The sequence below is a fragment of the Ruditapes philippinarum genome, unplaced genomic scaffold (assembly GCF_026571515.1).
Source record: "Ruditapes philippinarum isolate M1 unplaced genomic scaffold, ASM2657151v2 ctg3479_1_1_1_1, whole genome shotgun sequence".
Lineage (NCBI taxonomy): Eukaryota > Metazoa > Mollusca > Bivalvia > Venerida > Veneridae > Ruditapes > Ruditapes philippinarum.
In genome coordinates, this window is record NW_026861450.1 from 111,096 (window position 1) to 128,658 (window position 17,563).

The 17,563-nt window shown below is 32.2% G+C and overlaps 2 protein-coding genes across 3 annotated transcripts; both read left to right on the forward strand.

Moving 5' to 3' along the window:
- The first annotated feature begins 3,175 nt into the window (after nt 1–3,175).
- LOC132715648 (fibropellin-3-like) lies at nt 3,176–6,338 on the forward strand. Its single transcript, XM_060698686.1, has 5 exons — nt 3,176–3,322; nt 3,923–4,036; nt 4,409–4,522; nt 5,361–5,446; nt 6,095–6,338. The coding sequence occupies exons 1-5, from the start codon at nt 3,229–3,231 to the stop codon at nt 6,284–6,286; spliced, it is 600 nt and encodes a 199-aa protein (XP_060554669.1). The 5' UTR covers nt 3,176–3,228; the 3' UTR covers nt 6,287–6,338.
- Nucleotides 6,339–8,432: 2,094 nt separating this feature from the next.
- LOC132715649 (sushi repeat-containing protein SRPX-like) lies at nt 8,433–17,467 on the forward strand. Of its 2 annotated transcripts, XR_009623711.1 has the most exons (10): nt 8,433–8,515; nt 9,837–10,035; nt 10,708–10,824; nt 11,272–11,419; nt 13,179–13,318; nt 13,607–13,783; nt 14,048–14,233; nt 14,611–15,532; nt 16,370–16,564; nt 16,979–17,467. XR_009623711.1 is itself a non-coding variant. In XM_060698687.1 (8 exons), the coding sequence occupies exons 1-8, from the start codon at nt 8,435–8,437 to the stop codon at nt 14,907–14,909; spliced, it is 1,347 nt and encodes a 448-aa protein (XP_060554670.1). In that variant the 5' UTR covers nt 8,433–8,434; the 3' UTR covers nt 14,910–16,335. The 2 variants fall into 2 exon arrangements, 1 of the variants encoding a protein (XP_060554670.1); XM_060698687.1 differs by lacking the exons at nt 16,370–16,564; nt 16,979–17,467 and having other exon boundaries at nt 14,611–16,335.
- Nucleotides 17,468–17,563: the final 96 nt, after the last annotated feature.

Sequence of the window (17,563 nt, forward strand, 5' to 3'; positions counted from 1 at the left end):
AAACGAACAAAGACGACGACCGATAACAGAAACCAATAACGAACACCAAAACCCTAGAGTAGTCAGAGACAGGTGCCTTTAATTAATGTATATTTGCATGCACACGTTTAAACCCCCTCACAAATACATACGCTGTGCAAATATAAGTAGGAATCTGAGTAGCCACTCTATATCCTTGCATAGAGTGCCAGAGAAAATACATGAAAGCTCTATATCTAGCAGAAAGGGCAGGGAAGAGTGTATGTAGTGTTCGCTGCGTAAACCCTAAATATAGGTCTCTTATGTTTAAATGCCTTAAAATTTCAGTACTATCTTTAGTATTACTTAGCTTATAGAAAAATGTCCGCCATCTTGGATTTTTCGGCTATATTGGATTGTTTTGTTTTCTATTCTGTTTTGGTGTCTAATTTGTTTTTACCTAAACATGCTTTGTGACAAATTTCAGGCTCTTCCTTTCCTTAAAAGTTTTAATTGATATATCATCCATTTATGATAAAGGAATTTGGCGGTCATTTTAATGGGCATTTTAAATGGCCATTTCAATGGTTACAAAATGCCTCTAGCATCTTATAGGGAGCCAAATTCTCAAAATCAGTCTATTAGTTGTTCTTGAATTTTCAGTTGTTATTTAATGCTTATTTGTTATTGAATGTTCAACTATTATTGAATGTTCAGTTGTTATTTAATGTTTAAGTTGTTATTAAGTGCTAAGGTTTCATAAAAAATAAATTGATGTGTCTTTGTAATATCTAGTATATTAAATAAACAATATGATTGTATAAAATATACTTTTGTATATATAAGATAAAGCAGGTTTTAATAATATTTGTTGAATGCACTTATTTTTTTAAGTCTTAGATATGTCACGTGATTTTTTTCAGACTCTTGTTCCCAGGTAAAATGTCTACAAGGTGCTTCGTGCACGAACACTGCACTCAAAGCTGTTTGTAACTGTCCAGTGGGATATACTGGAACAGTCTGTGAAACAGGTTGGCTGCTAAGGGTTCAAATCCCATATCTTTTACATATAATCATGAAACCAATATCGCGTCAGCCAGTCATATTTAAACAGAATTCAAAGGAAAGTTACAAAACTTAATCTAGATTCTCTAGTTCTACATACATTTATATAAATTTGTACATAATTTCAAAATATTTATAGATTTTTGTAATTAAGATTTCTACTTCTCTCGTTTTTGATTTAGAAATGTATTTGTTAATTTTAATGAATTTAATGAATTTGAAGTTTTTAATAGTACTAGTAGATTGAGAGCTCCGAAAGAAAATGTCGTGACAGAGAACACTAATAATTGAGCCACGACATGACAAAACCAACAAAATGGGTTTGCGATCAGCATGGATCAAGACCAGCCTGCGCATCGTCGCAGTCTGATCAGGATCCATGCTGTTCGCTTACAAACCCCATAACAAATAGAGAAACTGATAGCGAACAGCAAGGATACTGATCAGACTGCGCGGATGCGCAGGCTGGTCTGGATCCATGCTGGTCGCAAACCCATTATGTTGGTTTTATCGTTCAATTATGTAAACAAGAATGGCCTTTTATTCCTACCTGGACCACTGTTTGTTGTTCTCAGTGATTTACAAAATATCATTGACGTATTATTAAACACAAATTTTAAATCTTAAATATGAATCAGTTTGAGTTCACAGTCTGATTTACATAGTGAAAATTATTTTTCTTTGATACCTAGAAATTGACGAATGCGCGAGCAACCCCTGTCAACATGGCGCCACCTGCACAGATTTCGTCGGCAAATACAAGTGCACGTGCCTGCCTGGTTACACAGGAGTCAACTGCGAAACAGGTTATACATTTGTGTTTGGTTTACTCAAGATATAAAGATAAATGAGGTTAAGAGGATCATTAAATCCTACAAATTAATTCCTATCTCGTTCTGTAGGTGGAGCAAACATGCGTTTTGTACTGTTGTTACAATAGATTTAGAAAATTTGAGAGCCTATAACTTAAAAAATGTAGTGCTGAATGCGACAAAGTTTGTAATAAAAAATGTAAACAGTACAGTACAGCGCAGTGCAGTGTAGGACAATGCAGTGCAGTACAGTGCAGTACAGTACAAAACAATACAATAAAATATAATTTTCTCTACTTAGTAAAAAATACATATGTAACAACAGACAATTGACAAATAACATCAATATTGAACATACGTGGGTACATTCAAATACATTTAGTAAGAACAGATATGCAAACTATTCTAAAAGCAACAATTTGGTAAGGACAACGTGTCTAATTTTACAAATCAATAGCTTTCATGAGGGAAACAATGTGGTATTTTGACTTCCATAAAAGTACTTAATCACTATAACTATACTTATTGCAAAAGATGGCTCAGTTTTATTGCTAAACAGTAATTATTTGGAAACTGTAACAAGAAAAAAGAAAACCTTTAAGAAATATAAAATGATATCATTATAAAAACAATTATTATTCAAGTTATATATATATTCTTAAGGGGATAGATCTACCTTGGATATCTTACGAGAAGGCAAACATACTTCTGCTTATGTTGTTCTTTAAAGCTGACTATCCGGAAATCATCTCTAAAAGCACATTTTCAAAAGCTAAATTTCTGAATGAAAGCAAGAAATATGTACGGCAGTTTAATTTTACATAGTCTAAATGAAACCTACACTAGGAAATACTGTAACAGTAATATTTTCCTGCCAAAAACTTCTAACATCGGCCAATATCGTAGTAAATCGGTTATTTCCGGAACGTTATTTTTTTTCAAAATCTTTGGTATTAGATTATATACAATCACCCAGTCCTTATTGATATGCACCTAATTCAGGTTATTTATTGAATACCGGAAATTGTGAAAAATAACGTTCCGAAAAAGACCGATTTATTACGACCTTGGCCGATGTTAAATTTTTTTAAGCGGGAAAGTATTACAGTAAGACTATCTTCAGTTAGTTCACAGAAGATTGACATTCTATCAATAATTGAAAAATATAAGCAAATAATTAAAATATATTTATAGTATAAAGGGGTACATTTGACATTAGCATGTCAATTTCCTGTGGTTAGTTGTTCTTGATTGCACATCAGTTTGCTATTATAACATCTTTCATTTTTGTTCTGCTGGCGTTAACCGGAAAATAATATGTTATTTCTTATTTGCTTCCATATGTGGTCTTTGTGGTTTATTTCTTTACACAGATATTGACGAGTGCGCTGTAATGCCGTGTAAAAATGGAGCCACGTGTGTTGATCTAGTGAATGACTTCTCGTGCACGTGCGTACCTGGATACACAGGGAATTTGTGTCAAACTGGTAAAGTTTTATTTATTTGGTTTCATAATGTACATTTATGAAGAGCATTACCGCAGAAACAATTGATTAAAACATTATAATAATTCTACAAATACTGTCAGTAAATGTGTTTGAAACAATACAATACAAAAGAGCTTTAGTTAATCCACTCTTACATAACGATGACCTTTTCAGTCGTAGATATCAATAATTTTTTTCTGTCGTTGATATCAATTATTTTTTATGTCGAAGATATCAATGGTATTTTCTGTTGTAGATATCAATGGTATTTTCTGTTGTAGATAACAATGATATTTTCTTTTGTAGATATCAATAATTCTTTCTGTTGTAGATATCACTGAGACTTTTCTGTTGTAGAAATTAATGAATCTTTTCTGTCGTAGATATCAATTAATCTTTTCTGTTGTAATTTCATGACTCTTTAAATTTCTGTCGTTGTTATCAATGAATATTTTCTGTCGTAGATATCAATGAAACCTTTCTGTCGTAGATATCAATGAATCTTTTCTGTCGTAGATATCAATGAATCTTTTCTGTTGTAGATTTCAATGAGACTTTTCTGTTGAATATATCAATGAATATGAATCTTTTCTGTTGTAGACATCAATGAATGCCAAACAAACCAATGTCAGTACAATTCGACATGCGTAGACCTTATCAATGGATTCAGGTGCAGTTGCCCGGCTGGTATAACTGGAGATTTGTGCGAAATAAGTTAGACTCTTTTTTATTTAACTCATATACATAATACAAAACATTATTTTACTTATATACATAATAAAAAAACAGACATAGTCTAGAGTAAAAAAAATTTGTTTTGTATCTAAGTAAGCATGATGTCTGTAAAGAAGAAGTAAACAAATTGTTATCAGAAGTCACAGATCGTCACCTTAGTAGAGTAAGTGAAGAATAAATAAATAAAGATAATTCATATATGTCGCAAATTAGTGTTTGTTCAAACTAACAATATAACACAAAAAAAAGTTTTTAGAAATTAAAATGAGGCATTATGGGCTTTTAACTAAATTATTGTATGTGATGAATAAACAAACTAATTGTCTTGTTCTGTTCTGTTTTGTATTTTAGATATTGACGAGTGCGCGAATGTCACGTGCCAGAATGGTGGCATTTGTAAAGACTACATCAACAGGTTTGAGTGTAAATGTCCTATGGGATTCAATGGAACATATTGTGAAAATTGTACGTAAACATATCACTCACTTCTATCAAACATATTCTTAACGATAAAACATATATCATATATTACTATTTTGTTGCTTCCTAAGGTTGTGTACTGATAAGTTGCCAGACAATGTTTCTGTGTAGGGAATAAAGATTTTAATGACATTATGATATATTAAAGAAAAATGTTCCCTGGACACCGTTTCTGTGTTATATTTGTTTATGCACGAACAATTCAAAATTCAAAATCTTGTTCCAATACGCAACATATAAGCTGAAAAATATTTTCAATTGATCTTTTGCTTAGGTTTATGGTTTAATTTCAAATTAAATTGTTTCGGCTTGCAAGCCTCATTGTTAACGGTGTATTAATCCCACATCAATGAATATATGTACATATTTGGATAATACATTAATCTGAATTTTGTATTCTATTTTCATTTCATTAATTTCGAAGTAACTATTATTATTATTATAGAAACATGACTCATGATTTCTGCATTTATACTGTGTCTGCAAGCATTGAAACATTTACTGGATTTCGATTCGCTATCAGAGCATTCTTCTCCGATATGCAGAAACATGCGATTTTATAGTTAAGATAAAAAACAACAACAAAAAACAAGAACAAAGAAGAAACAACAGCAGCTGCAGCACCTTTAAGCCAAACCACAAACTCCACCGCCTCGGCTACTGCGACCACCACCAACAAGGAAAAGGACTAGCTGCCATAAAAGTATTGAATTGTGTAAATACGAGTGTGAACTCATACTCAAAAATTGGCATTATTTCAACATTTTGCCTGCGTTGAGTATTTCATGAACACTTTGTTCAAGCCCTTTTGTCTTTTTTGTAGCGCTCGGTCGCGTGTGTTATAATTGTGAAGGTGTTGCTGATGACCCTACCCGTTGTGCTAACAGGACATTATGTGGTCCTGGTGAGGTAAGTATGTCTATATTGCAAATCACATTCAACTAGATCAGTGTATCAGTCCCCAGTTCCTGCTTTGATTGGTTTAGTTTTGTGCAATTAAGAACAGTATCTGTCTTTTTGATTGTTAATATTTCAGTGTTTAAAGCTGAGTAAAGTACTTAGTTTATACTAATTGATTTTAGTACGATTGCGTTGGAAGCTATTTGCTTCTTGAAACAATCCTTAATCTGTTCCTGAAAACAACCAGTACTAAGCAATAAGTGTAAAATTTCTTGGAACAACGGCTTGCTTCTGATGGGATCTAAACGCGGCCTAAATTTCTTAGATTACTTGTCCGACAAGTCAACCATTAGGCCTCGCCGACACTAAGTACATAGCTAGACATTTGCTTTATCGTCAAAAGTATATACATTTATTCAACATAAACGTAAATAAACAATACATTCTCTGGAGTAACTGACCACTTGTAAGAAAAATATATATCTTCTTAATATGTATTTTATGTATTCTTGTTTGTGGAATAATTATGTCGGATAAAAAGAACCAAGGGATCAACAACCTTTATTTCTCTCCTGTTTATTATCACGTGACATCTTAAAACGTATAACGCAACGATTATGATATTTTAAAAATGAAACATTCTTTCCATTCCCTTAGCAATGTTATTCTGAGCACGAACTTGACGCACCTGGCGTGTTCACCTACAACCTTGGCTGTGTACCGTCCAAACTGTGCTCCTATCTTGAGAACAAAAACTTCAGGCGACGTGATATCCGTCCGGTTCAACTTTGTTACGAATGCTGCGACATAAATGGATGTAATCACCACGCTTGTGCTGATTATAACTGATAAATTTCACCAAAATGTATTAATTTTGAATAAAAAAGTTGCAAGCTAATAATTTACTTGTTTTGTTCTCTCATCATTTGTTACAATATGTTTTTAATTTATTCTTTTTTGCTTACAGTTCACCAGTGCTTACCTTGCAACTATACTAAGGCCACGTTGCTAAGCAGCCGTTAGTCGACTCGGTCAGTTGCATAGAACTGTATATTAGGACTTCTGTTTTACACATTTGCCAAATAATGTAGTGATAATGAAGCCCTATTAGTTATAAACTTGTACTTGGGCAAAATTTACACAAAATTAATAATTCCGCACTCAGTTTTGGTTATTGTGAATAGTATTTACTAGTATAAGTTCAAGCGATGTTTCAACAGTCAGTCAGGGATCTTTCTCGTCAGGCGAAGAACAGGACTCCATTTTTCACTTTTGAAAATAATTAAAGTGCATTATAAATTGACAGTAATCCAACAGGAATTACGATAATCATTAAAAGAATCAACAGATAAAGTTATGGCATAACTGTAGTAACATTTGTCAACATAAGAGAAATCCCATGGGGATAGAAATACCATCCGGAGATAAACCCCCGAAACAACCAAAACATCTCCCATTGGAAATTTCACATTGCCTTTTCTCAACTAAAATATCACAAACATTGACCAAACTACACCTCTTATATGGCTAAATTACTTTTGCATTATTTTACATTTGAAAATAAAGCTTAAATTGTAAGACTGTAAGCAATATTCGTAATGGATAACAATTATTCTATTGCGTTATTAGTAATTGTGCAACGCTATTGTAATAAATATTGTATTGCCTGCGTCAAAAGTATAAATTATTTTAACTGCCAGATGAATTATAGATGATATCAGATTTTATATATCAAAGGACATATTAAACAATTGAATAAAAGCGGACGCATATACTTGACGTTGGCCTTAATAATGGGCAGAAAAGAAAGAATAAAATCATGAAACAATTTTGAAGATATTTTCATGGATGTTAATTGAGATGTTATGTAAATTTTGAAGGTTAGAAATTGCGATTGCAATCTATTGAAAGTTTCAAGAAACAGGGATTGAATTTCGTTTTCATAGTTTAAGCCCACCGATTTAATTCCTATAATGTCATTTATTACATTTCATAAACATGGAAAAAAATATAAAGTTAAATAGAAATAGAATTTATGTTTATCTTACAATTAATATGTATTAACAGTCATTAATTTCATAATCTGAACAACAATTAAATAAACATGTGAATATTTTGCAAAATATTAATACATAATATTTTACTTCATTATTGCAAATGAAATAACAAAGTTCTGTCAAACTGTCAAAAATAAATAAATAAATAAATAAATAAATAAATAAATAAATAAAGTAAAAGTAAAAATAAAAAAATTAAGGGGCTGTGTACAGATCAATTCTGATTTTTTTGTGGATATTCATGTTGTTACAACAGAAGCTCCAACTATTCTTTCTTTTATTCAAATAAAAGTGTGAAGTTATACATTGTATAAACTTTATCATAATAAATTGTAACACACATTAGACGTATAATAATTAAACTGCAGTTTGGTTTCGTAACAAACACACGCACCCACACATGCACACGCACGTATGCAAACAATAAAATGTGGTCAATAAAAAGATAAATATGGACTACGTTGCACGTGTACAATGTTTCCGAAGCAAAACAAAATAAATTATCGAAAAATCTAGCAAGCGATTTGTTAATTGTCCAACGTGGTAAGGACGTGGTAAGGACACATTACAAAAAATCCCTTCATACAAATGTCGGTGAAAGACCCTGCCAATAACACTACTTTTTAAATGGTATATGAATTTACCAAATGTCTTATTCATACTTCCATTATAGTACTTTGTTCTGATTGGTTGACTGATTAAACCCATATTAAGGTTATATTCAATGTGCACAAATACATTGCAAATTTAAACTTTAACTCTTGATCATTAACAATGGATGGTTAGAATCAGATCAAAGGCATATGTTCTTAATTCAATATGGTTTAAAATGTAAATTGTGCTACGTGCCGAACTCTTGCGTAAATAAGTTACACACGTGTTGGAAAAGTATAAATATCCAAGTCTCTTTACTGGCCTGCTTATCTTTCAGAAAGCAGTTATGGAAGCTACTTTTGTATGCCTTATATTCATTCTTTTTTTGAATATAAATATTTTAGATGGAGAGACTTTGGCATTGAAGGTACTTTTGATGTTATTATTTGAAGAAAAAAAATGTATGTTATTGATTGCATTTTAAGATTATGTTACAATCGATCATGCCGATTACTCGATAAAACTACAGCATAAAATACTAGCCACACTTGTAATATAACTGTTTCAGAAGCACATTGAGTTTGTTTAGAAGATGAATGTACCTTAATCCGTGCATTAAAATTTCAGGTGAATGAGGACACTTTTATAACTATAGGGCTAAATGAATTCCAAGGGATTCTTGCATAAAAGCTGCGCACAAAAGAAATGTGCACGTGCTATTTTGCATGTCTTTCCGAATGTAGCTGACAACAATGACTGCCCCGGTCGTTTCATTATCAGAACTTAACATGACATCGCATTTTAAATTTTCTGTATTAAGTAAATAACGAAACGCGGGATTACCACACCAGACGTTAGCCTGACTCCCGGCATATATTGTATATTAGAATATTCAATGGATTTGTGTCTGACGTCAAATTGTTTTAAGCTGAGAATGACCTGTGCATGTGCAAAGAGGGTACCATTGTAGCAGATTTTGAAAAAAGATACAATTATGAATATGCTGGTCCGAAATGTTTTAGAATGATTTCTTTAACTTTTTCTCAATCTGTTACTAAGATCTTCATGGAATGTTAGGTGTTATATTATTTATATAGATTTTCGAATATTTGTATATCGTTTAAAGATTGAAGAAATCTTGCATTTGGCTTTTGATCAAACAATTTTAAAAAATCGTGTTTTTGTCTGAAATTACTGTTACGACTATATTTTTATTGAACTGATTACACTTCATGCAATCACTGATTTTTAAATTCCGTCCTATCATTGTGTTAAGAATTCCACCAATAATTACAATGACATGGTTTTTGATTGAAAATATCTGTTTTCAGGATGATCAATGTCTTTTAAAGTTTCCGTAGCTTAAACAAAGCACTGTTGGTTGTCATGACCCTGTTTGTGAGCAAGTAGGGACATCTAATCTTGACGTATACTTTTATTTAAGAAATGAGCAAATGTAATTTATTTCGTTTTGTGCAATAACAAATGTTGGAAACTTTGTCCTGTGAGCGCAGGCTTTTAATGAGCCATCATACTTCTTCAGACATTTATTACGAATGGTGAAGTTGAACTTATATCAGAAACGTTTAAATACAACCTATAATACAACAATAAACTTCACAAATTCTACTCAGTTAAAAATGAAAACTTGTGTGGTTTCTTACGGCAAAATTTCATTTCATTTCAAAGTTTGAGCATAACATGTGTTATACAACGTCATTGATGATTGGGATTTGATATCTTTTTAGGCATTAATCTCGCGTAATGATTGCGATATAAAGCAGCTATTACAAACTCCTGAAGAAAACATTACAGTACGGTGTGATGCGCTTGAAAAGTTTGGAAGGTATATTGCTCCGAATCGAACATTTTGCCAAGTGACAAGAAATGAAACTGTTTTTCAGTACCATTGCGTGGAGGGATCCTGGAAAATTTCAAAAGGAACAGGTTTTTTATTTCTTTTTTATTTTCTCTTACAATTTTTGCTTTCATTACCTTCGTAGGAATATTTTACGTGAACGGTCAATTTGCAGCTTAAATACATTAGCAATAACTCGTTTAATGCACAATTGATTTCGGAGTGTCATTTATAATATCATCTTTCGGCGTGAACAATTAATTTTAATTCCAAAAATTTGTTATTTAAGGTCAAATTTTTCTTACATGAATTATACAAGACCACCGCAATACTCTACTCATAGGTTCATAAATATTAAAGTTGCGGTTAGATATCGATTGATTTCACCGGCAAACTCCTGTTAGTGTAATTCATATGCCCATGTCACGCGTATATGATGCATATGAAGAATACATAGCAACAAGAGAATGGGTCTGCAAGGGCGTTAGAAGATAAATAGATGATGAATTCTTATGATGGAATTATATGAAGTACTATGTAAATGTTAACATAAAAAATAATACGATATGTCATTGTCATATACATGCCATTTTTAAACTTATGTTCTCATATTTGGCAATGATTTCTCATTTACAGAACACCACAGATAAAATTATTTAAATAAATGGATTTCATAAATATACGATATGTCATTGTTACCTACATACCATTTTTTGAATGTATGTTCTCATAATTATTTGGTAATGATTTCTCATTTACAGACCACCACCTACGACCAAAACGATTTTTCTGGTTAATTGCACTATTCGTCGCAGCTGTGATAGTTGCAACTCCTGTAGTGATTTACTGTTCTACCACGTTGAGATGTAAAAAAGAAAGTAAGTTTAAAAAGTAATAAATTATTAGAGTACTGCATTTTACAATGCCGATTTTAGTGGATGCAGGGCCTCGGATCGTTTATTTATCTCATTCAGACGATATTCTCCCGTATAACACGTCGCCGGCAATTCTTATAACTAATAGTAGACAAAGTGTTTAATACAAACATAGTTCGAGAATTTTATTTGCATTACTATAACACATTACAACATTATTATAATCGACCATATAAACCTTTAAACATACATAATTAATAATATAATGTTCAATATCGAACCCTCTGAGTACCTTAAATGTATATATTATACCATAATAAATATAAAATCTTTAGAATTGTTAAAGTTGTGTAGAAATTTATATTTGGTAAAATCATCACTTAGAAAACAATAGTTTTCAAAACGATTCAAATTGAATGCACAATGAAAGCGTTAATTTCGTTATACAAGAGGTATCTTCGCAAACGCTTAGAGCACCAACATACACTGTATGTCCTCCACCTGGAATCCAATCACTGTATATAGCTGACAGAAAACGGAAGACTGTTCAAGTTACATGGGCGGATCCTATTGCAACAGACGACAGAGAAGTTATTTCGTAAGTTACTTATGTTATAAGATAAAATGTTTCCTGCGGTGAGAATTTTTTTGAATCTTTGAGAATAGCTGACCCTTGTTGGAAATGATTGCATTCAGCGTTTCGTCACTTTTATCATATTCTTGAAATCTTAAAACATATATTATAATGCTAGTTCGAAATATAGGCTCCCCTTTCTTAGAATTAAGAGTGACACAGTTGTTCCAAAATATTAAACCAGTGCCTATGTGTGAGGCATGTAATAAAACTTTAAAGATATGTAACAAAGTTGTAAAAATATCAAAATGCTTCACTGGAGTTTGATTTTGATACGTATATAATTTTGTTTTGCCGGAGTTTTTAATTTGCATTTTTTTAAACAAAAAGGGATAAGAATCATATGATACACGTGAATGATATAAAGAATTTTGAAACATAAGGTTATATGATTTGAAAATAGGAAACAAATATCAAATGTTTTCAAGTTCTTCCTCTTGTTTCTATTGCATATCTTGGCTGACAACTTGAAAAATGTTCATGCAATTTTGCTGTTTTTAATGCTTCCAAGTGATCACTTTTTTCCACATATTTGTTATACCCCCCTTTAAAGAAGTGGGGGTATATTGCTTTGCATTTGTCTGTCACATTGACTTTTGGATAAAAACGGTTTCTGATCAATAACTAAAGAACGGTTAGGCCTAGGAACTTCAAACTTGGTATGATGATTGGTCATGACCAGTAGATGACCACTATTGATTTCGCGGTCAAGGGGTCAAAGGTCAAGGTCCCATTGTCCTTGTAGGTAAAAACGGTTTCCGATCAATAACTAAAGAACCCTTAGGCCTAGGAACTTCCAACTTGGTGTGATGTTTGCTAATAACAAGGAAATAACCCCCATTGATTTTGGGGTCAAGGGGTCAAAGGTCAAGGTCACATTGACCTTGTAGGCAAATATAATTTCTGATAAAAAAATAAAGAACGCTTTGGCCTAGGAACTTCAAACTTTGTATGATTTTTGGTCATGACCAGTAGATGATTCCCTATTGATTTTGGGGTCAAGTGGTTAACACATTTCAAAGTCTTATGTAATATAACAAATTGGTTGTCATTAAGGAGGCCAACAAGATTCTTAACATTTATGCATACATTATTTGGTAAGATTTGTGATAACTTTGTCATAGAATTGCTGGACAAAACCTTTACAGTCACAATTATCTAGTGACTAGTCATGACTAGTAGATAAAAATTCCTATTGATGTTTTGGTCACTAGGTCAAAAGGTAGTCATAATAACCTGACCACACATGTTTTACAATTATATCTTGTTATAGTTTATGTCGGTCAAGACGGACGTTACTTTGCCCTTAAAGCAGAACACATGCTGATATTTTGACACTTGTTAGATTTTGTTATAAGTGGTTCATTACAAATTATTTTTGAAATAACCAATCACGTACGGCTCACATGCCTCTCAATATACCAAAACAGGCCACGAGATGCCTAAAACTGATTGATTCCAATATCCTGCGGGCTTCTCGAATACTAGAAATTGTCTTTGACTACAAAATTATTCATAAAATCAGGAATTTCCGTTTTCAAACAATAAGAAAACATCTGACATTTCATAAGAAACGCCACTATGGTTATATTATATAAAGGAAGTGTTTAATACGATATTTTTTTACAATAGGTGAAAATATCGAAAAAGACAATGGAACACCCTTGCTCATCCGAAGCTTTGTAAAATAAAAATTAACTTCAAATTCTTTTCAATATCATAGGAATATACAAACTAGCGGTTTAAAGAGTGGTAATCAGTTTCCAGGGTTACCAAAAGAAGGATATCGACATTACATTGTATACGTAGCTAAAGATGGTCATAAACTAACAGACACATGCAGCTTTACTTTTTCTGTTAAATGTACGTGAGATGTTTATTCTTATCCGAATAAAACTTATTCCGTTTAAATGTTTCTAATTTTAAATCTATACAATTTTGAAAATTTATAATCATATGTTTTATCTGTTTAAGTAAGTAATATTTACTTTAATAGGCATTTTAACTGAATACGGGTCCAACATTTTAAATACAATTCAAACGAATAACTTGCCTTTATAAATGTATTCTGACAAGTGTGGAATATGTATCTTCTGCCAAATACTTTTTTGTGAAATGAAAATTGATGGATCAATCGGTGTTTCATTTTAGACTTGACATGTAATGAGCCAGCTACGCCGAGATATGGGCGGAAAGTGTCGTGTCCGGATGGTTATATATACGGTGGAGAATGCATGTTCGAATGCTTTGATGGATACGAAATGGTTGGTAGTAACAAAGCTACATGCCAGCAGAATGAGACCTGGGATAATGCACCAACGTGTAAAAGTATTGTACATCTGTTGTTTCCATATTCAAATATTAATACAAGCATTGCACATTTTCAAGAAAAGATATATTTGAAAAAGCCTTCTTATACTACTTTTTCATATATCATATCATTTTTACACAATTTGACAGTTTAAACAGAAGACAATTGTGATGTAGCATAAGTATTCTTTTGCATTGTAATATTTATTTTCATCTATCTAATCGGCTTCCAAAATATATACTATTGATAGAGCCCGTCAATGAAAATTTACATTATTGTAGAAGTTAAATGCAACCCTCCATTTACCACTACTAATGGCATCATAGCCTGTGATGATACCAATTATGAATTTGATGATGACTGTCTTATAACGTGTAAAGATGGATTCAAGCTGAACGGACCATCAAAAATGACATGCATGGCGGATAAGACATGGTCGGTAGACAGCAAAGAAGTCAGTTGCATTGGTACGGAAACGTATGCTTATTTTTTGTCATATAGAACATTTCAAACGCCTTTCAAAAGGTTTATTTATAAACATATTAATTTTATGTCTAATTTGTATATCAACTGACAGTTCGGTGTTTGCACATTTGCTGACATAAACGAATATATGGTCACTTTGAGGTTTACGTTAAAACGTACGAATATATACATAATAAAGGATTTCAATTTAAGTACACGTCTTTAAATAAGTAATTTTGTTATATAAAATTATGACGAAAATATGAACTTTGACTCACTATGTTTAGAATGTTTAATTGTCTTGTTTAAGAAGGAATCACAAAAGCTTTGCAATGTGAATTTGATGTTTTTTTCCTGTTGTTTCATAATTATGCTTCAGATGATGATCCACCTGTGATTTCTTGCCAGACCATTCAGGTATTTTACGCTGATCGTAGTAGTTTTAACACCTCGGTAACTTGGATAGTTCCACATGCTTCAGACAATGTGGATGAAAATCCTTCCATATTGCAAACATCTGGTCCTAGACAAGGAGATTCTATGCCAGAAGGTTTTCATTCTGTGAAATATAAAACAATTGACATTGCTGGTAACTCCTTCCCAGCCCTATCTGAATGCACTATTGTTATAGAAGTAAAAGATAAAATGCTCATCAAATTCCCTATCCTACATTGTTGATGAAAGTAATTTTTTATTTTTTTTATTTTTGCATCAAAGCATTTTGTCAACTTTGTTTTTGCACGATACAAAACCGATGGAACGACATTATGTTTATCTTACACGGCTTTAGTTTAGGACACATTAGGACTTTAACAGGATAAATTATCAAATATTTTGTTTCCAGGTTAGAATTTGTCGAAGAAATTCAGATGGTTATAAACGTTTATTTCTTTATAATTACATACCTTTCATTATCGCACCGAAATCATTTCATTAAATTTCGGAAGGATTATTAAACAAATGATTTTCTTGGTACGTTTAATATGACACAGAACACGTTTAACACAAAATTTAGTAGGTCCTTTGCATATCAGGATATATTACTTGTAACATTATCGACCATGCCGTTCTTTTATATTCAGTAATTAAATGTATCACCGGTCCTACTGATGCTTTATTCAACTCCCGTTTTATGATGTACAACTGCAGCGATACCTCATTTTATAATGGTGTTTCCTGTTTACTCTACTGTGATCTAAACCTTCCATTAAATGGCACGAATCTTATGACTTGTGAACGAGATGGTGATTCTGACAAAGGGAAATGGAATTGGGGATCTGAATATCAACCGTTCTGTGAAGGTTTGTGCACTCCCTTTGCCCTCAGTACCAATTATATCATACAACAAAACACAATATATGATTAATAAATTTCAATATGTTCAATAAATACGATTTACATGTTCTAACTAATCAATGCAATGAAACTGTAAAATAAATCATGATCATGACTTTGAATTTCAAGTCAACATTTTGTCGCATTAAGATAAGTGCAATATTAAAACATTTTAATATTATGCAATATACAATATAATATCCGAATATATTAACCATGAGGTTTTGCAAACATTTTCCGGTGGTTGTTTGTAATATTTTCCACTGCGGTCTGGAGCCCGCAGTGTATTTGACTGCAATTGAATTTTTTGAGTCAGTGAGGGGAGCGTGACCTGTTTTTGGTACAGGAAGGGTAAGTTGTAAATAAGCTTTACTTGATTGGTGAATCAATCTTGTATTATACGTGATTGTTTAATTTTTCAAATATGTTTTCTAATAAACCATTTATAAAACACATAAAAAATGACACACATGCTCAATAACAAAAGTCTGATGAATTAATATTTACATGTATATGTTTTTGTTGAAGATGCGATACGTGTCGTATAAATTCTTTGTCGTTCAAGATTACAATTTTGTACTACAGAGACACTCCGAAAGAAATAATCCTCTTAGTATCCAATTCTGTTCATATTCTACGTACACTGGCTTATAATTGAAATCAGTAAGAAATGGAGTCGAATGCTAAATGAACCGCAAAAATACATAATTTAATGAGATATATGAACAAACTTCCAATGTTTTGTTTCATATACGTTATATTTTATTGGTATTATCATTTGATTCTTTTGCAATGCTATACAGTCGTGGAATGTCCGGCTTTAGATCCGCCTAAACACGGAAGTATTACGACAGATTCTATAAACGCTAGACCTCTACACGTGATGTCTTGCCAATCAGGCTATGATATACCGTCCGTCGGATCACAATTTCAAGGAAGACTTTCGTGTCAAGATAGCGGAAATTGGTTTCCATTTAACGCTTTCCCTGACTGCATAGGTAAGTAAATATGGCATGCAATGAAAATTGCCTTTCTATCTATATGTCAGTCGAACACAAAAGTAAGCGGACGTCATACAGTGTATCTTTGAAAAACTGAATTTGAACACCAGTGAGACTTGTCTATTCAAATTTTTTTTGGAAGTTTCCAAAATTCAGTGGTTCAGAATCATCTGAACCAGGACAAATATGAAAGTTTAGTTGTTTTATGCCCATGTTAGAGTAAGACATGGCAAGGAATATGAAGCTGGGGTAATTTTATAGAATAACATACTACATGAAATATTTATTTTCATACCACTCGATAAAAATAAATCCCGTATTTATAGACAAAATCTTGTATATCCTTTGTATATTCAGAGCGTAATGTATGGAATATTATTCCAATATAACAATTAGGTTATATGTTTTAAGAATCCATATATCCCTGGTTGAATCTGCCTATGGAATTGTACTATGACGGAGATTGCAATGACAATGACACAAAAACACAGATAAAAGAACAGGTTTTAGTCTACTTATCCGGTGTAAAAGCTGATGTCGACAGATCTATTTGTCCCGAGAGCAACACGTGCAAAATAGAAAATTTAGATGTCGTCTGCGGTGATACCTCTAGAAGAAAACGGGAATCTGCCTCTTCACACATTATTTTCAAACGAAATGCTTTCTGGTTTATAAGTTTCAATATTATGAAGATATTTGAAGAAGAAAATAACTCAACACAGGACGCTTACTTTGACATTTTAAGTGATCTGAACAGTATTGCAGATGATATAGAGCAAGATGCATTTGACGGAGTAATTTTAAACGCAGATGGTTTACCTTTACCAGCTGACGGCGTACAGAGGGGTACCGCAAATTTGTCTTGTGACCCTGGGTACAAGGTTGATACAGGAACATTTTCATGTAGTAAGTCTATAGAAAACCTATTGTCATTACAATCGTAATCCCTTTAACGATATTACGATTTTAGTATTGTCTCAGTTTCATGAAAAATTA

Bases quoted from the DNA above. Each gene is read 5' to 3' on its own strand.
- LOC132715648 (XM_060698686.1), top strand. From the start codon at position 3,229: ATGCCGTGTAAAAATGGAGCCACGTGTGTTGATCTAGTGAATGACTTC. The intron at 3,323-3,922 runs GTAAAGTTTTAT...TTTCTGTTGTAG, and splicing joins AGGGAATTTGTGTCAAACTG to ACATCAATGAATGCCAAACA. The intron at 4,523-5,360 runs GTACGTAAACAT...TCTTTTTTGTAG, and splicing joins TGGAACATATTGTGAAAATT to CGCTCGGTCGCGTGTGTTAT.
- LOC132715649 (XM_060698687.1), top strand. From the start codon at position 8,435: ATGGAAGCTACTTTTGTATGCCTTATATTCATTCTTTTTTTGAATATA. The intron at 8,516-9,836 runs GTACTTTTGATG...ATATCTTTTTAG, and splicing joins GAGAGACTTTGGCATTGAAG to GCATTAATCTCGCGTAATGA. The intron at 11,420-13,178 runs GTAAGTTACTTA...TCAATATCATAG, and splicing joins GACGACAGAGAAGTTATTTC to GAATATACAAACTAGCGGTT.